We start from the raw sequence: 18,724 nt of genomic DNA, 5'->3' as shown, positions 1-18,724 counted from the left end.
AATTTGAAATGGAGAAGACATGTTATTGGAGAGTCTTTAATAATTGTCCAATGTAGACCCTTGTCTTAATTGGCTCGTAATCTTCATTTACGACAATTCGGACAGCACGTGAAGGCAGCCCGTGTCACTCCAGCGGGTGGCCTCTCCCTCCTCCTCGTGCCTGCAGCCGTCTCGCTATTGGTCGGCGCTCAAACACACACACACACACACACACACACACACAGTCCAGAGCCGGTGCGCGCGCGCTGCTACTCCCGCCGCAGTGTGCATGTGCTTCAGAGTCTACCCGATACTACAGCGCACGCATACCTGCAGCCTCCTGCTGGCCTGCCGTACAGCGCACATTAGACCGTTTGCACGCAAAATGCCACGCTGTCACATCATATTGTTATAATATGATGAGCTATTAAACTTGCCATGTGGCACACTATGATGCATTTTTTAAATAATATATGAAATCTAACGCCTTAGGTTCACGACACGTAGAGAGAGAGAGAGAGCGAGAGAGAGAGAGAGAGAGACACCTGTCCGGGAATGTAGCGGAGACCGTCCGCTCCTGGGCTCGCGAGGTAAGTTATGGATAGTTGTAAACATCTCGGTGTCATCACCACGGCATAACACTGCGGAATGCATTTTTACCTCTTACACGTGCATAATAGGTATTTATGGCATATGTGTACAATTGCATGAATTTGATTGTCTGGTTTTTGTGCCTGTCCTGTGCAGTTATCAGTGCACTTAGGGCAAATCTATAATACATTATTGGTAATCCCTGGAAAAGAGCTGTCTTTAGTTGTTATTTTTACCTTTTAATACATAGATAACTGTTTTTTGTTTGTTTGTTTGTTTGTTTGTTTTCCCCACAGCGCATATAGTGTCTGCTCAGTCAGTAGCTTGTTGTATCTGCATGATTCGTGCGCAGTGATGTATTCATCCAGATCAACAGATACAGCAAACAGTGCATGACAAGCATGTTAGAGCCTTTTAAACCTTACAACTGACGAGAAGTACTTATCTAACCAGGGACAGCGTGTTGAAAATCTTTGATCTTTTATCTGTCCTTAGTCACTTAATTGATTTCCAGTCATCAAATGAAGATTTCAGAGTTGTTTTTCTCTGCACAGCTATTATCTGCTTTAGATTCTCGAGTCCTGATGATCGCACACTTCCAGTCCTTTGGCTTATAGCATAGAATAGATCTAGCATAGATAGAATAGCATCTAGAATAGATGAATCAATAGCATGTGCATCGTTTTCTATTTAGGCGTGAGAGATATGACCAAAATATCTTTTCACGCTTCTTGAAGGCTTTTCTGTGATACAAGATATGGCTCTTAATATATAGTTTGCAAAGGATTATAGTAGTGGTAAGAGCAGGAATAGAGTAGTGTTACATTTAAAAACTATACTTTGTTTAATGTCTGTTTAAACATTTTCTTTTACTTCGAAAACATTTTATTTCTAAATTGTAAGAAATTGTAGAAAAATTCATAACAAAATGTAAACATTTTAAAAGTTAAAAGAACGTTTAAAAGGTCAATTTTTATTTACAAGCTATTAAAAAGTTACTTTCAGAAATAAAAAAAGCAACAATATTCAATAGTTCAGAAAATATCGAATATCTCAGAAAAGTGTACTTTGTGATATGATTTATCACATTATCGCTATTATATCATATCATTTAGTCCTGCTTTCAGTGTAGTGTGTGGTTAATAAGCTGTAATACTTGGAAATGAAAGAGGTTCACTTTACACTGTGACTTAGAAGCATGGATGCAGTGAATGAATCTCCTAATTAAAAATTCATTATTTGATTCAGGGAGAAAAAGACGACTAATATTACAGTCTGTGATATCTATCTGTTTAAAGAGGCACACATAAACATGATTATATACATCTGAACTATAAATGAAATATGAATCGCCAGGTGGCTTTATTGTGTGACTACAGAGAGCACAGATGCATAGTACCTCAATTCCGAGACCTTATATCTTTCCCAGAATCCCCTGAGACTTTATACACTCAGGAAAACATATATTCCTGAAAGGTTCACAGGAGTAAGAAAGTATATTCAGTATAAATGACCGGACAGATGTTTTTAAATTTTAACATTCAGTGATAATGGGATTTCTAACTGCTGAATGATCTAATATGATGCATACTGTATAAAATATACACATTATACTGTATATGGCCCTGTGTTTCAGTTGCACATCTTATCTTATGGATAGATCCCAGGGTTCATACTGCATCAATATTCCACATCTTGCTTGTTCTCTGTTTTTTTTTTTCTTTTTCTGCATACTGCGAAGAAGAATCTATGCCTTCCCTCCGATTTTACTTGTGTGACAAGGGTATTGTGAGATGAAAGCAGCGATCCCTTCTCTACGTCCAAATAAGAGAGGGATAATGTGAGATGGTGTAAACTTCTAGGGAGTGTAAGGGCAAATCAGACTAAGAGACAGAGCAAAATACCTCATAGTTGGAGAAGGAAAGTCAGACGGGGCTAGCACCAGATGAAATGATATGTGCAGTGGAGGAAAGGGAAGGGGTTATGCAGAAGATGATGAGGTGAAAAGCATATTTGAGAGAGGAGTGGAATCTCAATGACAGGGTTGCTTGCTTGTGTGCTTCCAATATGAATGGAAGTTAACCTCTTGACAGACAGAGACATCTATTACCATTAAACTGTCTTCTCATCTTTCTCTCTTCCTCGCTACCTCGCTCACTCCGTTGCCAGGAGATGAATTAGATTAATTGTGTTCTAATTGCCTCTTTCTCTAGATAAGAAACTTCATCATTTCAGCCAAATGGCTCCATGTCCGAGACTCCCTTTATCTCTATCTATCTTTCTCTCTTTCTCTGACTCTCTGCTTTTGCATACCACCTATTTCCTATTTTATATTCTGCAAAAGCTTAGTGTTGTATTATTAATGTGTATAAAAGATCCTCAAAACTGGAGATTCGTTTCTGCATCATTTAAAATTGCAGTTAGTTCTACAGAGACTATTCCACCCAATAGGAACCGACGTGAAATGCTTGTTTCCATCCTGCTAATTCTCAGTCACTGGCTATAAATTTGTCATTTCATAGTTTTTTGTTGTATTGTAATAATGTCCTTACGTAATACTCGCTTGTGCATATCAGTAGTTAAGAATGTTTTAATGTTTTTACCAAAGGCTATGATCTGAAATGATCATAAGAGAGACACATATTTGGCTGCTATTTTCCTCGTTGCAGCTTGTTGTGTGTGTGTGTGTTGATGATGATGATATGCCTCTGTGTAAACAGCTAGTGGCTTGTCAGATGTTCAATAATCTGAAAGCAAGAGAAAAGACATCAAACCTCTTACCTGTGTTGATGTGTTCTTCAGTGTGTGCTGCTGTAATCTGATGCACGTCTTTTTAACAGCATATTCATACAAGAAAACCCACTGATTTGATGTCAAAGCTCGGCCTCAATGGCTTTACAGGCATTTTTCTGTTCTCTGAATGTTTTCTGGCAGAGTATGAGTGCGTGTGCTGAAATGGGCATTTGTAAGATTCATTTTGTCTCCATGTTGACATTTAGCTGTAATTATTAGAGATGGCACCAATCTGATAGTCAGGATTGGTATCAGGCCAATACCAGCAGTAAATGGTGCATCAGATACCAGGGAATAAATAATGAATTTGATTGGATCCTGTAACAAATGGAAAAGATTGAAATTGGATTTGGAATATGTTTACTGGTTCTGTAAATGTTTACATTTAAAGAGACGTTAGTGTATTTGGGTTGGGATTATAATCATGCTTATGCTTTACACTAAACTTACCCTGTTTTTATGGTTATAGCTTACACTGTATTTGGCAATGTAAATGATTTTTGTGCGAATGCTGCTTCAGTTTAAAAATCATTTTAAAGCTTCGTAGTCTTTAACAAAGAAACATATTGGCTAGCTATTGATATTGACTAATATCGATAATATCAGTATTGTTTTTCCGAAAAGAAAAAGTGATATGTCATCTCTAATTAGATCAAACTGATGAGTGGCTGTTTTAGAAAAGAAAACATTGTGTAGATTATTTCCCATTTGGAACCCAAGGACATTTTCCTTCTTATACAATGATTATCTGCAGGTCATCTGTCACTATCAGTATGGCTGATGTTCTGCTCATTGTTTACTGTCTGTACTCCTCCTGAGGTAAATAATGAAGATGTATAGTATAGTAATACAGTACAATGTTTAGTGGCCTTTATTCCAGTGGCAGGAAAAGAAAAGCAGGTTTCTTCAGCTTGGACTTTTCTCAGTGCATTAATCTGTGCACAGACGTGCGTAATTGGGTTTTCTGTTTTTTTCACACTGTGGATGAAAAGGTCATGACCATTCGCAGCCACACTGTGTGTAAGTTCATACTACACTCTCTGAATGTGACCGGAGAAGGCTTGAAATGACTAGAACGCTTTCAAGGGTGCATGTCTCATCGAACGGTTATTTCTGTTCCAAAAATGGGCCATTACTGGCAAATCGGATCTTATCTGTGGGCTTCACCCAGACGGCCAAGTGTATGGATTTGAAAGTATTAATAACCATACTTTATTGACCATCACCAGACATCACCAAGGGGATCAGCATTGTGGCACAGTGTAAAGGGGCGAGATCACGTCACTATTCACTGTAAATGGTGTTTTTAATGGAAAAATGTTACGACTTAAGGGGAAAATATTTTTGTCTGGTTTTATCCAGTACACCAAAAATAGCAGTCTCTCCCTTGAAAGTAAATTGAGTGCAATCAGCCATCTGCCATGCATTTGATCTGAGCCACACAATAATCTTTCTAAATATGTCCAGAAATTCATTCTTTCTTAGCTGTGAAAACAACTCAATGTAAAATCCATTAAGAGCTTTAAAAAAAATAACACTCCCCTCTCTGCATGTCACATGGTTTGACAATGAATGCAGACTTTAATAACTCATTGAGGTGATATAGTGTGCCGTAGCAAATATGACTACAGGGGCAGCACCACCAGAACACAAGTTGTCATCTGAGTGTCACAGATGAACGAGAAGCTTAGTAACAGGAGTCTAGCATGCAGAATTACTCTGTTGTGGTTTATAGTGATGTTTCTGTAATTGGTGATGTTTATGGTGCTGTTTCTATAATTGGTTGTGGATAGATGTTGGTTTGATGCTTTATAGTTTGCACAATGATGAACTGTGAGGCTTATTATTTAGTTGTAGTAGTCATTAGGGCAAGCACATAATTAGAAGGATGACATACTGGACCGCCTGCCCTCATCAACACATAGTGTTTTATGGTGTTGTTATTTTGTTGCATGAGGATGCAGAGTGGTGTCACGTTTTATGGCGGATAGTTTCAGCTGTAATGAAATATCGTGCCTACTCGTCTGTGTGGGCTGCCATCTCTATCTCTCGTTCTCTCTCTTTCTGGGAGAGATTTATGAGTAGGAGGTGTGTGGAGGAGCACAGGGCAGTTCAGCATAACACTCTACTTACATTTATTTATTTATTTATTTTAATATTTATCTCTTACTCTTTATCAGTCTTGATTATTCTAACGTTCAGTTGCCCCTGAATGCATCCGTCTGCAAGAGTTACCAGTATTCCGTCTCTAATTCGAAAACCCGACACATTTTGTCATATCATAATGAATGTACATCTGTTTCTTAATTAAAATGTCATTACACTCAGGAGTAAATCAAGAAAATTGCTTTCTTTTTTATCACGCTCTTTTGCAGTCAGTGGATCTTAATTGTGAAGAATGCGTGTGTGAGGAAAACCATTTAGAATTCTGAGAAACCTTTAATAAGACTGTGCCTTTCTGGAAGCTGAGGTCCCAGTGCTACTTTTTAATTCACATGTGTCTAAAGACCGCGTTAGACATGTCTGCGACTCTCTCACCATCTGGTTAAGTGAACAAAATAGACATTGTAAAACACAGCGTGTCAGAATGATCAGCTCTCTCAGGCAGTTTGAAAGGAGGGAGGTCATTCTTTTATGAGGAGGCAAGCTCACAGTACGTCAATAAGACGTCGTTCACTTAACATTTCATTAAAGTGGATATCATTTTTTATAAAGAAGCATAGATTGTGGTTTCAGTGTAAAGCTTTCAGTGCTCTTAGTAAGTGTTTTGTGTGCACTGAGTAAAAGACTCTTTAGTGTCCTGACACAACAGCACAGAACAGAGAATGCACCTCAAGCATTGTGTTTTTTACCTTGCAGTTTGTGTAGTCGAACACACAACACACGTGCCCCTGTACTACGTATGTGAGAAGGATAATTAGCCTTTCATTAGAAGCTTTAGTCATCTGTGTCATCAAGTCTTGGACTATTAGCATGACTGTTTGAACTGAAATAAATGATGTGACTGATTCTGTCAGTGGTTACGGTGAGACTTATGCAGTGAAACTATTGCACTAGGGATGCTATTTAAAAAAGGTTGCTAGACCATCCAACACTACACGCCAAAGTAACATGAAATAAAGTCTTTCAAAAGCTTTAATAACGGCCTGAGCAATCGATTTGTGAAGTTTTCGCAGGTGTGTTACTTGTGTGGAATAACATCATCTTTCTAAATCCATTTTTACCCCACAGCCGATTCGATTGATGAGAAATTCAGTAACAGTAAACACTTGACTTCACCTTGATTAGATGTCAATAAACATGTGCTGTGTTGGTTGTTAGCAGACTAACTGTAAAGCGCTTTTAAAAACTTTTATACTTTTATTTTTTGAATAATTGCAGTTTGCTTGGGTACAATTGGCCTATAGTGTACCTACACGCCAGGGGACTTCATTAGGAAGTGCATGTTAGCTAGAACAGCACCTGGGCCTCTCTCTCTCTCTCTCACACACACACACACACACACACACACAGCAGCCTTATCAACAAGACCACAATTGACAACACAGTCGCTGTATATCCAGTTTCCTATTGCTGGGAAAAGGCTTGGCTGTGTCAGAATGAATAAAGTATTTAGAGGCTTTAGCTGCGAGAATCTAAGTTTAGATACTAAGCAATTATATGCTTATGCCCACTCACAGAGTTTAGTAGCTTGACACACATAGAGGAGGTAAAAATCAGATCATATAAATAATCAAGGACATGCAAAGTAATTGAGCGCAATGTCCAAAGTAAGATCCACTGTAGTGACCAAAGTAAGGTCACTGACAGCTCTCCCACAACTATTTATTTATTACTTTATGATGAAGTTACATTTAACATAAGTTTATACTAGTGTGATAGTGTGTGTATAATTCTATATTTTTTATTTGATGGCATTTAATGTACTATTATTCTGTATGTATACTTGGGAGGGAGAGAGAGAGAGAGAGAGAGAGAGAGAGCACTAGTTACACACATCATTTTGTCACCTTTTATATGTAGTAATCCATGGTCAGTGATAGGCTCTAGACCTGGGGGATGGGGTCAGAGGAAGCTTAAATTGGATTCTCTCATAGTCACAGACACAACCGCTAGATCTTTAAGCCATCAGAAAATCAATGCCTGCTTGTCTTTAATCTCTCATTTGTAAGCACCGTGTAGAATAAACCTGGCAGTGATTTATACCTTAAACTTTAGACAGGAAACAGAGCTTGAGGCTGTAGCCACATATTAGACAATGTGTAAACAGGTTTCTGATATACTTCCAGTATAATCCCGAGAACTCACTTGTGGGAGCGATTCTGTGTTCTGTTATCCCTCAGAAAGCACCTCTCGAACTTCACCTCTCCCGTGTTTCCTCTTACTTCACACAACCCTACATTACAAGCCTGGGTGTTTTATCAGTTGAGGTCCTGCTCCTAAGCTATGATTTGTCTAACATTTAAACACCCACTGCAATTAACCTTGCTATTTCAACACTTAACCACTCTCCCTTTGGCAAATCATTGGCTTGGGTGGTATTAAATTGTATCTTTATCCAGATGGTCTGGAGTATGTTGGCTGGCTCGATTTGGGTTTGACCTACACTGTGGCACTGACAATAATGCTGCTTTATCACAACAGAACAGATTAAGGAGGGGGAGAGAGTATGGCCTTTGGGAGCTCTGTGCCTTCAGTCTGAGCGAGAAAACCACAGCAGCGTTTTTACTCCTGGAGCGACATGTTTACCTGTAAAATGAGATTGCCATACCATCATCCTCAGTATGTCTCTAACCACAAGCCCCCTTTCTCCCCCCACCTTTTCTTCATATTGTCCTGTTGTGAGACCAAGAATCACAAAGCCAATTCCGCTGTCAGAAGGCATCAATAATGGAGATGTCTACACTTAACCCATCAAATGTGCTTTGTCATTGGCCGCAGTACAATAGGAGAGAGAAAACAAAACACCGGGCCCTTTTGCTTGTCAGTTATTGTCTCTGCGTCCTCATCTCTGACACAGCAAACATCAGGCAGTCTACTCACGCTCTCAGCCAGCTTGAAAATCTGCACTACAAGCTGGGAGAGAGGAGAGGATCAACGGGTGATGAGAGGAAAGGAGACAGAGAGGGGGAGAAATAGGAAAGGATACAGGAGAATGGGAATAAGGAACCAAGAGAGAGAGAGACAGAGATGAGGATGCAGGGTAAAAAGGGGGGATAAGGGACCAAAAAAGAGAGAGAGAGAAACCATATCACTCAGCAAGCATCTTTTTCTCTCACATTTCCTATATACAACTATATTACTTCTACATTATTCAGCCAATTTGTGCCGCATTATTGTTGTGCCTGACTCATTTGCTCTGTCCTGCTGTATCTGAACAAAGGATTACTTTTTTTTTCTTGTCCTGAGGCGACCAGAGTTAAACTGTTTTTAATCCTTTTTAGCCATGCAATGATACTTTGGTAATATGATACAAACAATAAAAGCAGAACACATCAGCAACATTCAGCCACATCTGGCCTCCTGTTAAGATCGCCCCCTAGCCCTGTTGCTATGGCAACGATAATAGAAGTGAATAGTAGGCTATCAGTCTAAGAAAATGTTTATTTGGTTCATGCATACATAAGTACAAAATATTAGTTTGGAGCCGGGGCAAGTGACTGTATGTGGTTCATAGGATGTCATTTTGTAGGCTCTTTAAATGAAATAACAACAAGGACCTAAGAAACAGCAGCTGCTGTTTACTGAATCCTTCAGCAACTTTGTGCCATTGGATCAACTGAGACATTTTATTCACACACTGAATGTTAAGTTCAGCTGCTGACTTACCGCAATGATTACTATTCCTAAACAGATAAAGCATTTTAAAATAAATAACAGTTTACCCTTAGTTGTTAATAATGTAATCTGTGTGTGATGCTGAGCTTTTTTAACATGACAAATTTATGTAAATCTATGTACATTTGTGAGAAGCTCCATATATAAATGTAAAATTTAATATAAAAAATTTAAACACTTGTCTAAAAGACAAGAGTCAAAGAAATAATGTGCTTTTCCTAATGTTGAGCGGTTATTTATGACGCTATACACTGAAGGCACATTAATATTCATATTAATACAGCTTTTTCACAGTCTGGGTCTCTGATATTACATTGGAGATTTATTAATTTATTCAATGCAATGCTTCAATATTCCAAAGCATATCACATTTTACTTACATATTTCATATATTTGCATCATTTAGCATGTCTCTGCAGTTAAAGGCAGCATGGTATGAAAGTTCGCCAGTACATGGCAACCTTTCTCCATAAGCTGCAACATCTGATGCTCATTATTCTGTAGGTGTGTAGCGGTTTGAATAGCAGGGCCATATGTAGCAGCTGGGGCATTGTCAGTGTAGCACTTCAAGACATGAACACTATATCCTCTCTACAGAAAAATAGAAAAATACCAAAATTTATGGATACCTCAGCAATTGTGTGCATTCAGAGCAATTCCGTAATACAGCAATGAGGCTGGGTCTGTTTTTGTAAGTCTACACTTGTGCACACTAACATCAGCACAAATCTTTCTTTGATAACCAAGGCAATAATAGAGAGAGAGAGACCCAGAGAGAATAGATTGCTAGTGCGAAGATTATATCCTGACACAGCAGCAGTTCTTTTACAGACAGGAAACAAAACTGCTAATCAGACTTCTTACTCTAAAGTACAAGAATTACATTAATTAAGGATTTTTTTTCTCAGCTCATCCTTCACGATCAGGGTTAACTGCATAGCTGCTCATCGTCTGCATATGATGTGCTTTAACTGCCTAAATCTCTTGTATCTTATTATTCTAGAACTTCCTTCCCCTTGCTTGTTGACTGCATGGTGCTCTGGCAACGAGATCCCATTATGCTGTGGGCCAGTCGTCATGGTCCTGCATGAGGGGCGACAGGACTTGTCAAAGTGCATGAGGTCAGCACCCAGACAAGATGGGGACAGAGAGTTACACTCAGCAGCTCCAGTTGGAGACCAGTGATGGGGCCGGAACGCTGGCCAGCATCACCAGTGTCGAGGGGCCAATAGGAGAAAGTGTTGACACTGGGTGGCATATGCCTTATCCAATCGGTTTCCAGGTGTCACTTACCTGCTTTCTCTTACTGGAGCTGGTGCTGGGCTTTAGCAGTAACTTGACAGTGCTAGTGCTTTACTGCTCCCAGTCCAACCTGGTCGATTCTGTGAGTAACATGGTAACGGTCAACCTACACGTCCTGGACATTGTTGTGTGTGTTCTCTGTCTGCCCTTAACAATTGTTGTAGTGCTGCTGCCAGCGGGTCGCAACCTGGAACTTATCTGCTGCTTCCATGAAGCCTGTGTCACATTTGCAAGCATCTCTACAGCCATTAATGTGCTAGTCATCAGTTTGGACCGCTATGATATCTCTGTGCGGCCTGCTAACCGTTTCCTTACTCCTCGATGGGCAGCGCTCCTGTTGGCTGCTGTATGGGCCGTGTCTCTTGCAGTTTTCTTCATCCCCTTCATAGAGGTGGACTTTTTCTCATCAGAACCAGAGAATGGGTTGGCCAGCAGCTCCTTGGCACCAGCTTGGCGTAACAGGACACTACTTTGTGTGGGAGGACAAGGTTATTACACAGCCCTCGGAATGTACTACCACATCCTACTGCAGGTGCCCATTTTCTTTGTCACTGTAGTGGTCATGCTCTTCACTTACTCAAGAATTCTTCGAGCGCTCAACATTCGTATTGGATCACACATGAGGAGGAGTCAGCGTCGTAGTGGAGCAACCTGTAGAGGGCGACAGAGGAGACGGAAAAAAAAGGGGGGCTCAGCGGATATTGAGGGAGGAGCCCAAGTAACAAACCAGACCAAGCAGTTGACACATCCTCCGCTTATCACTTCTCCAGTCCCAACTCCTACAGCAACCTCACCTCCACCTCTGTCCTCCACCCCACTGGTTAGTGCCACCACTGCAACACCACCTGCTCCAGCCGTAGGTGTTCAGGCTTCAGTTTCGGCCATCATTGCTCTTCGCAGAGCTGTAAGGAGGCACAGAGATAGGCGAGAGCGTCAGCGACGGGTCTTCAGGATGTCCCTCATTATTATATGCAGCTTCTTAGGCTGCTGGGCACCTATATCTGTGGCAAATATTCTAATCCTGACTCTAGGTCCCAGCGATGCTCTTGTTCGAGTGCGCCTGTGGTTTTTGGCCATGGCCTATGGCACCACCATATCTCATCCAATGCTGTATGCCTTCACCAGGCAGAAGCTCCGCCGGGCTCTCAGGGCCAAAGTAAAGAAGCGGGTGGTGTCCTTGCTGCAAGTGGACCCTTCCCCAGGTGGAACTGTCATCCACAATTCCTGGGTAGAGCCACGACAGGGACGTAAGTTCCGTTTAGAAGGCAGTGATGCTACAGATCGATGCCTAACAGAACCACTTTGAAATCAAGCAACAAGAACTTTGGTTCGTATATTCGTCCAGTAACAGCACATCGAGAAAATAAATTGTGTTGTGGCCTTATCAGGCAGAGTTTGAAGTGGGTTGCCCTTATTAATAAAGAGGTCACAATGAACACAATCAGTAGACTCATAATAATCAGTGGGCTAAAAAATGTTTTAACGTGTATTCTTTGCCAGTTGTGTGCAGATTTACAATGTTAACAATGTTCACTTATTTACCATTTTACTCATATTAAAAGCATTATTTTCAATGTGAAAGTTATAACAATAAGCTGGAGTATTACCGAAAGATCTATTTTAAACTTGTTTTAATTTGTAGTATACATTTTTAGTGCAAACACCAGGACCTATTTGTTTGTTTGTTTGTTTGTTTGTGTAATATACTGTAATATACAAACTGTAATTGTGCAATATGAATTTTATTTATTTAGGCATAACTGTGCATATCATAATATATTTTACAGAATTGTATAATATTCAGTAATAAGCTAATCTGCAATATTTGCAACTTGAAGTCAAGTGGAGAATGGCACAGGTGTGCCAATTAAGCAGCTCATTTGTTTGTTAACTAGCATTCTTGTTAGAGATAAGACACAGAAGCCACCTCTGGGCCTCCTTAGCAACTGTTGTTTAGGAAATTTTACTATCACCAGCGAAGCATGAGGAGAGCATGAGGAGAGAGCTGATGCAAAAGCTCAAGCGCTCAGTTATCTAGACTTGACCCTGGCCTCCTCTTATACACCTACACATTTGTTCGCACTGAGTTAGATATGGACTATAAATGTGGACTCAAGTCCATGTTTACATAATGGTAAACTTGCTCTTTGAGAGTACTCAACAAGGCACTAATCTTCAATAGCAGCTTACAGTAAACTATATGTACAATAACTATACTTTATCATTTGGATGCATGTGAAAGCATTCTCTGCTACAAGGGCAAAAACATTCCAGACCATGCCTTATATCTCTTCACAAGAGTACTGTGGTGTTGAATGTGCTGTTTATTTTCCACATGGACATTCCACAGGGAATGAAAGTGTTCCTAAATGCTACTTTATTTATCACTAATTACTTCTGCAAAGAAAATGACTGTTCTGCCAAGGAAAGTCTGACTCCTGCTTAGGAGGTGGTACGTTCCTCTGCTGATTTGTTTTCGGAATGCTGAAACCTCAAAATGAAGGTGTACAACACCCTGGCTAAAATGCTAGGTCCATGTTAGTGTACAAGTTCAGTTTTAGTCAGTGCGCATTGCTGAGGGTCGGTGTACATGCTAGCAATTAAACACACGGGATGTGTGTTAATATATTTATTTATAAATTCGATAAGTGGATAGTAGAAGCTTATCACTGTACATACAGTAAATGTTTATAGCCACAGTGTAGTATGTGGTAAGTCTATAAAGACAGTACCATGTTTACAGAGTCAGTATCAGAAAACACAATACTAGGCAGGTCCATAAGCAAGTTGAATATTAAACTCTATATGCAGAATACCTCACATGCCCTTTTAACATACAACTGTGTTGAAAATTGTGATCTTTCCAGTGGACTCAGTGGATATTGTCTATGGATAAAGGTCTATAAATTGTCAATAAATCCAAACTTTGTATAGTTATATTCCAATTGTTCTACGTGGGCTATATATGACCATTATATATGATAATTGGTGCGTAAGACTAGATTAGTTTTCCTTAGCTGTCGCTGAAAATATATTATGAAGATAAACTGAATGGGGCCTCATTTGATTCTGCACATCATTATAAAACGTTTGAACAGCTCTGATGGCAGAGAAAAAATTCCCAGGAGGCCCCTGCACACCTCCCCAGACTGCTCACACATTAGCTGGTTTCTTCTGGAGTCCATATGGAGATGAGAAGATCAGAGGGAGGTTTTATTTTCCATTATAAATTGTCAGTGGCACAAGCTCTACAGGATCACAGTATAATCTTGTCGGGTATTTACAAAGTTTCTTTTTCAGCGCATACACTGTTTGCGTTGAGTCAGATGCACATCCTTTGACCATGCACTGCATGTTCTATAATGCTGTAATTATTGTACAATAATGTCATTGTGCTGTTTAGACGTATGTTTGAAATGTGTGTATCAATAAATTTCACAGTTTCATTTAGATGAGATGTTATCCCCCATAGCCTCTTGTATAATAATGCATCTTCCTACAGTGTGTTTGTTCATATATAAGACGAAATTTATAGATAGAACTCGGTGCATCGTAATGGGAAATAATAAAAAATAAACAAACACATAAACCAACATTTCACACATATTAAATATTTCCACTTTCTTTTCCTCTAAAAAACACAACCATTTGTGATTTTGGCAATGTGGGATATTGGTCTGTGTTTCCAGTAAGATAGCATGAAAGCAGTGTGTAGGCTGTACCACCAGGGAGACACACACACACACACACACACACACACACACAAAAACTGATGTAATTGCACAGGCTTGTAAAACTGCACGTACAGGTTTCTCATGGGTATAATGTAACATCAGACCGTTGCTAATTTCTGTCAAATTTGCAGTTTCCTCCTACAGACTTATGTTACTGATTTAAAACTCCATGACAACATTATATTATATAAAAAACCTACCAAGTCCCTAACACAATATACCATTCATTCATTGACAGTAACTGCTTTATCCTGATTAGGGTTACAGTGGATACAGAGAGCATCCCCGAAATACTGGGCCTGTGGCGTGAATGCATCCTGGATGAGATGCTACTCCACTGCAGGGCACCATGCACACATGGTGACATATTCATTCAGGTTTGGATGAATAGGTATCTGCAACTCTGAATTTCCAGCCTTGGACTCGGAAAACCCAAGAAATCAGGAAGCCCGTCTTAATATAACGTCAAATCAACAGGGCTACAGCATCAACAGTAAACAAAGTGTCTTTACTTCTTTACTTTTTTTAATTAGTTGTACTGTATTCAGTAGTATTTGCTTTCAATATACAGACATTATAAAAACGATACAGTTTGCTGTTTTGAGGCGGTTAATACATAGATATTCGCCAACACAAGGCAAACATAAAGGCGTCCACATTTCCCCACTTTTGCTGCTTGATGGCTCTAATTTGTGAGTTAAATTCACAGTGGAAGAGTAGCCAGTCTGCCTACTGGCATGTTTTTAAAAGATGGAAGGAAACTGGAGAACCCGGAGGGATCATCACTCTGTACAGACATTAACCCTAGCTCAGGAGCCTGGGTCCTGGATCTGCAATGCTACCCAGAGTCTTACCATTTTAATAAGATACATTGGAACCAAAGGCACTCAAAGGATACCGTTGCCTTTTTATGGTTTGTATAAATTTTAGAGTTTAATCGGAATATGAAACGTTTGTCTTCTTTGTAAATGAAAGCTTAAACGCTGCTTAAATTCACGTGTTAGAAAATTACGCCCTCTTTTGGTGGAATGTAGAAACGTTACGCAACACTGCTAACGAATAGTGGATATTTCCCCTTGTAATTATTACTACAAATCTCTACAAACCCAGTGCGTTTTAAATCCAATATAATCCACATATATATATTCATAAAGTAAAAAAACAACTATTCAATAGTTTGCTTATATAAAATTACACGGACCCTTGTGTCCCACGCCGAAATAGCTCAGTTGGGAGAGCGTTAGACTGAAGATCTAAAGGTCCCTGGTTCGATCCCGGGTTTCGGCAGCAGGTGGAGGTCCACTTTTCTACCTTTGGTCAAGTAACTACTCTGTTTTTTCTTTGAAGTGCTTTAATCAGAAACAGAACACACTTTGTTCCCCAGTACAGTCTGTGATCAAAGACCCATCATAATATCTAATGGCGTGATTGGTGCTGTGGCCATCTCTAGATAACACCAAATTAAAATGCAAACATTGAACAGCACACACACACACACACAGACTTTCTTACACACTTGCTCTTGCAAACATGCACTCACACACAAACAACACACCATCTCACCCACACAAAAAGTACTCTCTCTCTCACACACACACACACACACTCTCTCTCTCTCTCTCTCTCTCTCTCACACACACACACACTCTCTCTCTCTCTCTCTCTCTCGCTCAATCTCATCCAGTCACACACACCAACACGAACTAACACAATCTCTCTCATTCTCTCTCTCTCTCTCTCTCTCTCTCTCACACACACACACACTAACACGAACTAACACAATCTCTCTCTCTCTCTCTCTCTCTCTCTCTCACACACACACACACACACACACACTAACACGAACTAACACAATCTTTCACCCATAAACACACACACACACACCTCACACACACTGTCTAATTGCTAATATACTGAAATCCAGATATTTATTATATATATGTATATTTATTATATACAATATATATTAGATATATTTATTGTATGTATTGACCATAGATTTCCAGAAACATACCAGTGAATATGAATGAAATTCGAGAAATACCCGTCCGTTATTCCTGTTCTGCTCAGTGACTGTCCAATAACACGTGTAAAAAAATAAAGAAAAAAATAAAGGTTTAATTAAATGATGAAATTTACCACTGGGTGGCGTAATAGGCTGTAAAATCTAATTTGGACACGTTGACGTTGAGCTCTCGTATTTGTGTTTGTGCGTCAAACAGTCCAGACATCTGTCCAAACAGAGTCCAGTCATAAAAAAAGGGGTCCCATAGCCTCGGGTTAGACTATGACAACAGGAAGCTTGAAAACAGCAAGGCTAAAAAAAAAGAAGAAAGAAAAGAAAGAAATCCTTTTCTGACTATTAGTACATTAAAAAAAAAGGAAAGATGCTGCCCTTCAACAGGAATTAAATATCTTCTTACATTTATTATGTATTTTATGTAGCCAGGATTATGGGATTTTTTTTATGTGAGTAACAATTAATAAAGCACACATATATATATATAAAAGTGTAAATTATTCACTTGAGTGTCTATGAGAGCAAAGCACTGTTGTAGGCAAACCATAGTGGATACTTGCACAGTGTGGTTTATTTAGCAATACCCATGCACACAACAATATGATACACAAGCTATTTTATAACAGGTGCAGTACCAGCAGGTCCTGCTTACACTACACTTTTAGTAAGCTTTGAACAAATGACCACAGGAGTGCAATGTCACTGGCTAAAAGCCACTACCTGCACAGTCATTAATGCTATATTGGGATCGCTGAATGACCATTGTGTACTTAAATAAAACTGTAAATTAATTAAAAGAAGTTAACAGTTCTCCAAAAGATTGATTAGATTTCAGGGTTATGGAATCAAATGACAATGCACATCTTGAGTTACAGTTTTTTATGATTGCTTACACACTAAAATTGAAAATAACACACAGTTACTAAAACCTTACACTCAAGGAGCAAAACCTCAGCCCAGATCTGCACAACTATAAGCACATTCTCAGCCTCACACTTTTTGCAAAACATTAAACACACTTCTCTACATTAGACACAGAAATCTAACATAATGTCACTTCTTTGCCATTTCAAGACACTGCTTTCCAAAATACCACCCCTATAAACCAATTAATCAAACATGGCCGTCACATGTGCAGACACTTAGGTGCGTAACTATAAACTCAAGGATCAGGTGTAAGCACTATAAAAAGGCAACCAGTGAGTTTACCTGTCTTCAACAAAAAAGGAAGGCAATGTCGCAGTAAGAGAAAGAGTTAGGATGAGAGGGACAGTCCATGGAGGAAGGGGGGTAGAGAGAGGAAGAGGGAGAGGAAGAGGTAGACCTGGAGGACGTGGACAAACAAGGCGGGGATCAAATTTATCAGATGCAATTTGAGCAACCTTGGTTGACCATGTTGTAAACCATGGGTTGACATTGAGAGACGCTGGCCAGAGATTTCAGCCCAAGAGCACAGGTATAAAAACAACTTTTCTCTGCTGTCTACAGTTCAATATAGCCTACTACATGACCTCCATCAGTACTATTTGGTACCATTCACTGTGTTCCATGTTTGAGACAAGGTCTTGTGTGCTGTCTTGTGACATTTACAGTAACATGTATTTTGACTGATCAACATAGGATTGAGGGTCGAGAACATAGAGGAGGAAGGGGCCCCATATTCACAGCGGAACAAGAGAGAGCTATTATAAACATGGTTTTGGCCAATAATGCGATATGTCTTAGAGAAATTCAGACAAACATCCTGAATGACCACACAGTTTTCAATAATGTCCATCAGGTCTCTCTAACAACACTGGTGCGAATCCTTAAAAAGCATCACATCCAGATGAAACAACTGTACCGAGTGCCATTTGAAAGAAATTCTGAAAGAGTAAAAGACCTACGGCATGAATATGTGGAGGTAAGTAATGTCCACTTCAGTATTGTCCACTGCACACAAAACCTTTTTACATGTTCTCTATTTTTTTTTTCTTTTTTTTCTGAGTTCTGCTAATTGATGGTGAGCCAATCTCACATGAATTTATTTTCATAGATGAGGCTGGGTTCAACCTGACTAAAGTAAGAAGAAGAGGGAGAAACATCATTGGCCATAGAGCTATTTTGAATGTACCGGGCCAACGTGGAGGCAACATCACAATGTGCACTGCAATCACACAGAATGGGATCCTACACCGCCATGCCAAGTTAGGTCCTTACAACACGGTCCACATTATCACATTTTTAGACAGACTTCACAACATTATCACAGCAGAACAACAAATGGATGCCAAGCAGATGAGATGCATTGTCATCTGGGACAATGTATCTTTCCACCGATCTGCTCTTGTCCAAAGCTGGTTTCATGATCATCCACAATTTTCACTCCAATACCTCCCACCATACTCTCCCTTCCTCAACCCCATTGAAGAGTTTTTTTCGGCAGTGGAAGGTTTACGATCTCCAGCCCTATGTCAGGATTCCCCTC

General features: G+C 39.6%; 1 protein-coding gene and 1 non-coding gene across 2 annotated transcripts; both read left to right on the top strand.

Annotated features, from left to right (window-relative positions):
* The first annotated feature begins 273 nt into the window (after nucleotides 1–273).
* LOC131361213 (G-protein coupled receptor 22-like) lies at nucleotides 274–13,965 on the top strand. The gene is made up of 2 exons (XM_058402191.1): nucleotides 274–569; nucleotides 10,205–13,965. The coding sequence occupies exon 2, from the start codon at nucleotides 10,340–10,342 to the stop codon at nucleotides 11,807–11,809; it is 1,470 nt and encodes a 489-aa protein (XP_058258174.1). The 5' UTR covers nucleotides 274–569; nucleotides 10,205–10,339; the 3' UTR covers nucleotides 11,810–13,965.
* A 1,486-nt stretch (nucleotides 13,966–15,451) lies between these two features.
* trnaf-gaa (transfer RNA phenylalanine (anticodon GAA)) lies at nucleotides 15,452–15,524 on the top strand. Its single transcript has one exon. It is a non-coding gene; the product is annotated as a tRNA-Phe (tRNA).
* The last annotated feature ends 3,200 nt before the right edge of the window (nucleotides 15,525–18,724 follow it).

The sequence above is a fragment of the Hemibagrus wyckioides genome, linkage group LG11 (genome assembly GCF_019097595.1).
Source record: "Hemibagrus wyckioides isolate EC202008001 linkage group LG11, SWU_Hwy_1.0, whole genome shotgun sequence".
Taxonomy (NCBI): Eukaryota; Metazoa; Chordata; class Actinopteri; order Siluriformes; family Bagridae; genus Hemibagrus; species Hemibagrus wyckioides.
This window is presented reverse-complemented; position numbering and strand designations above follow the sequence as displayed.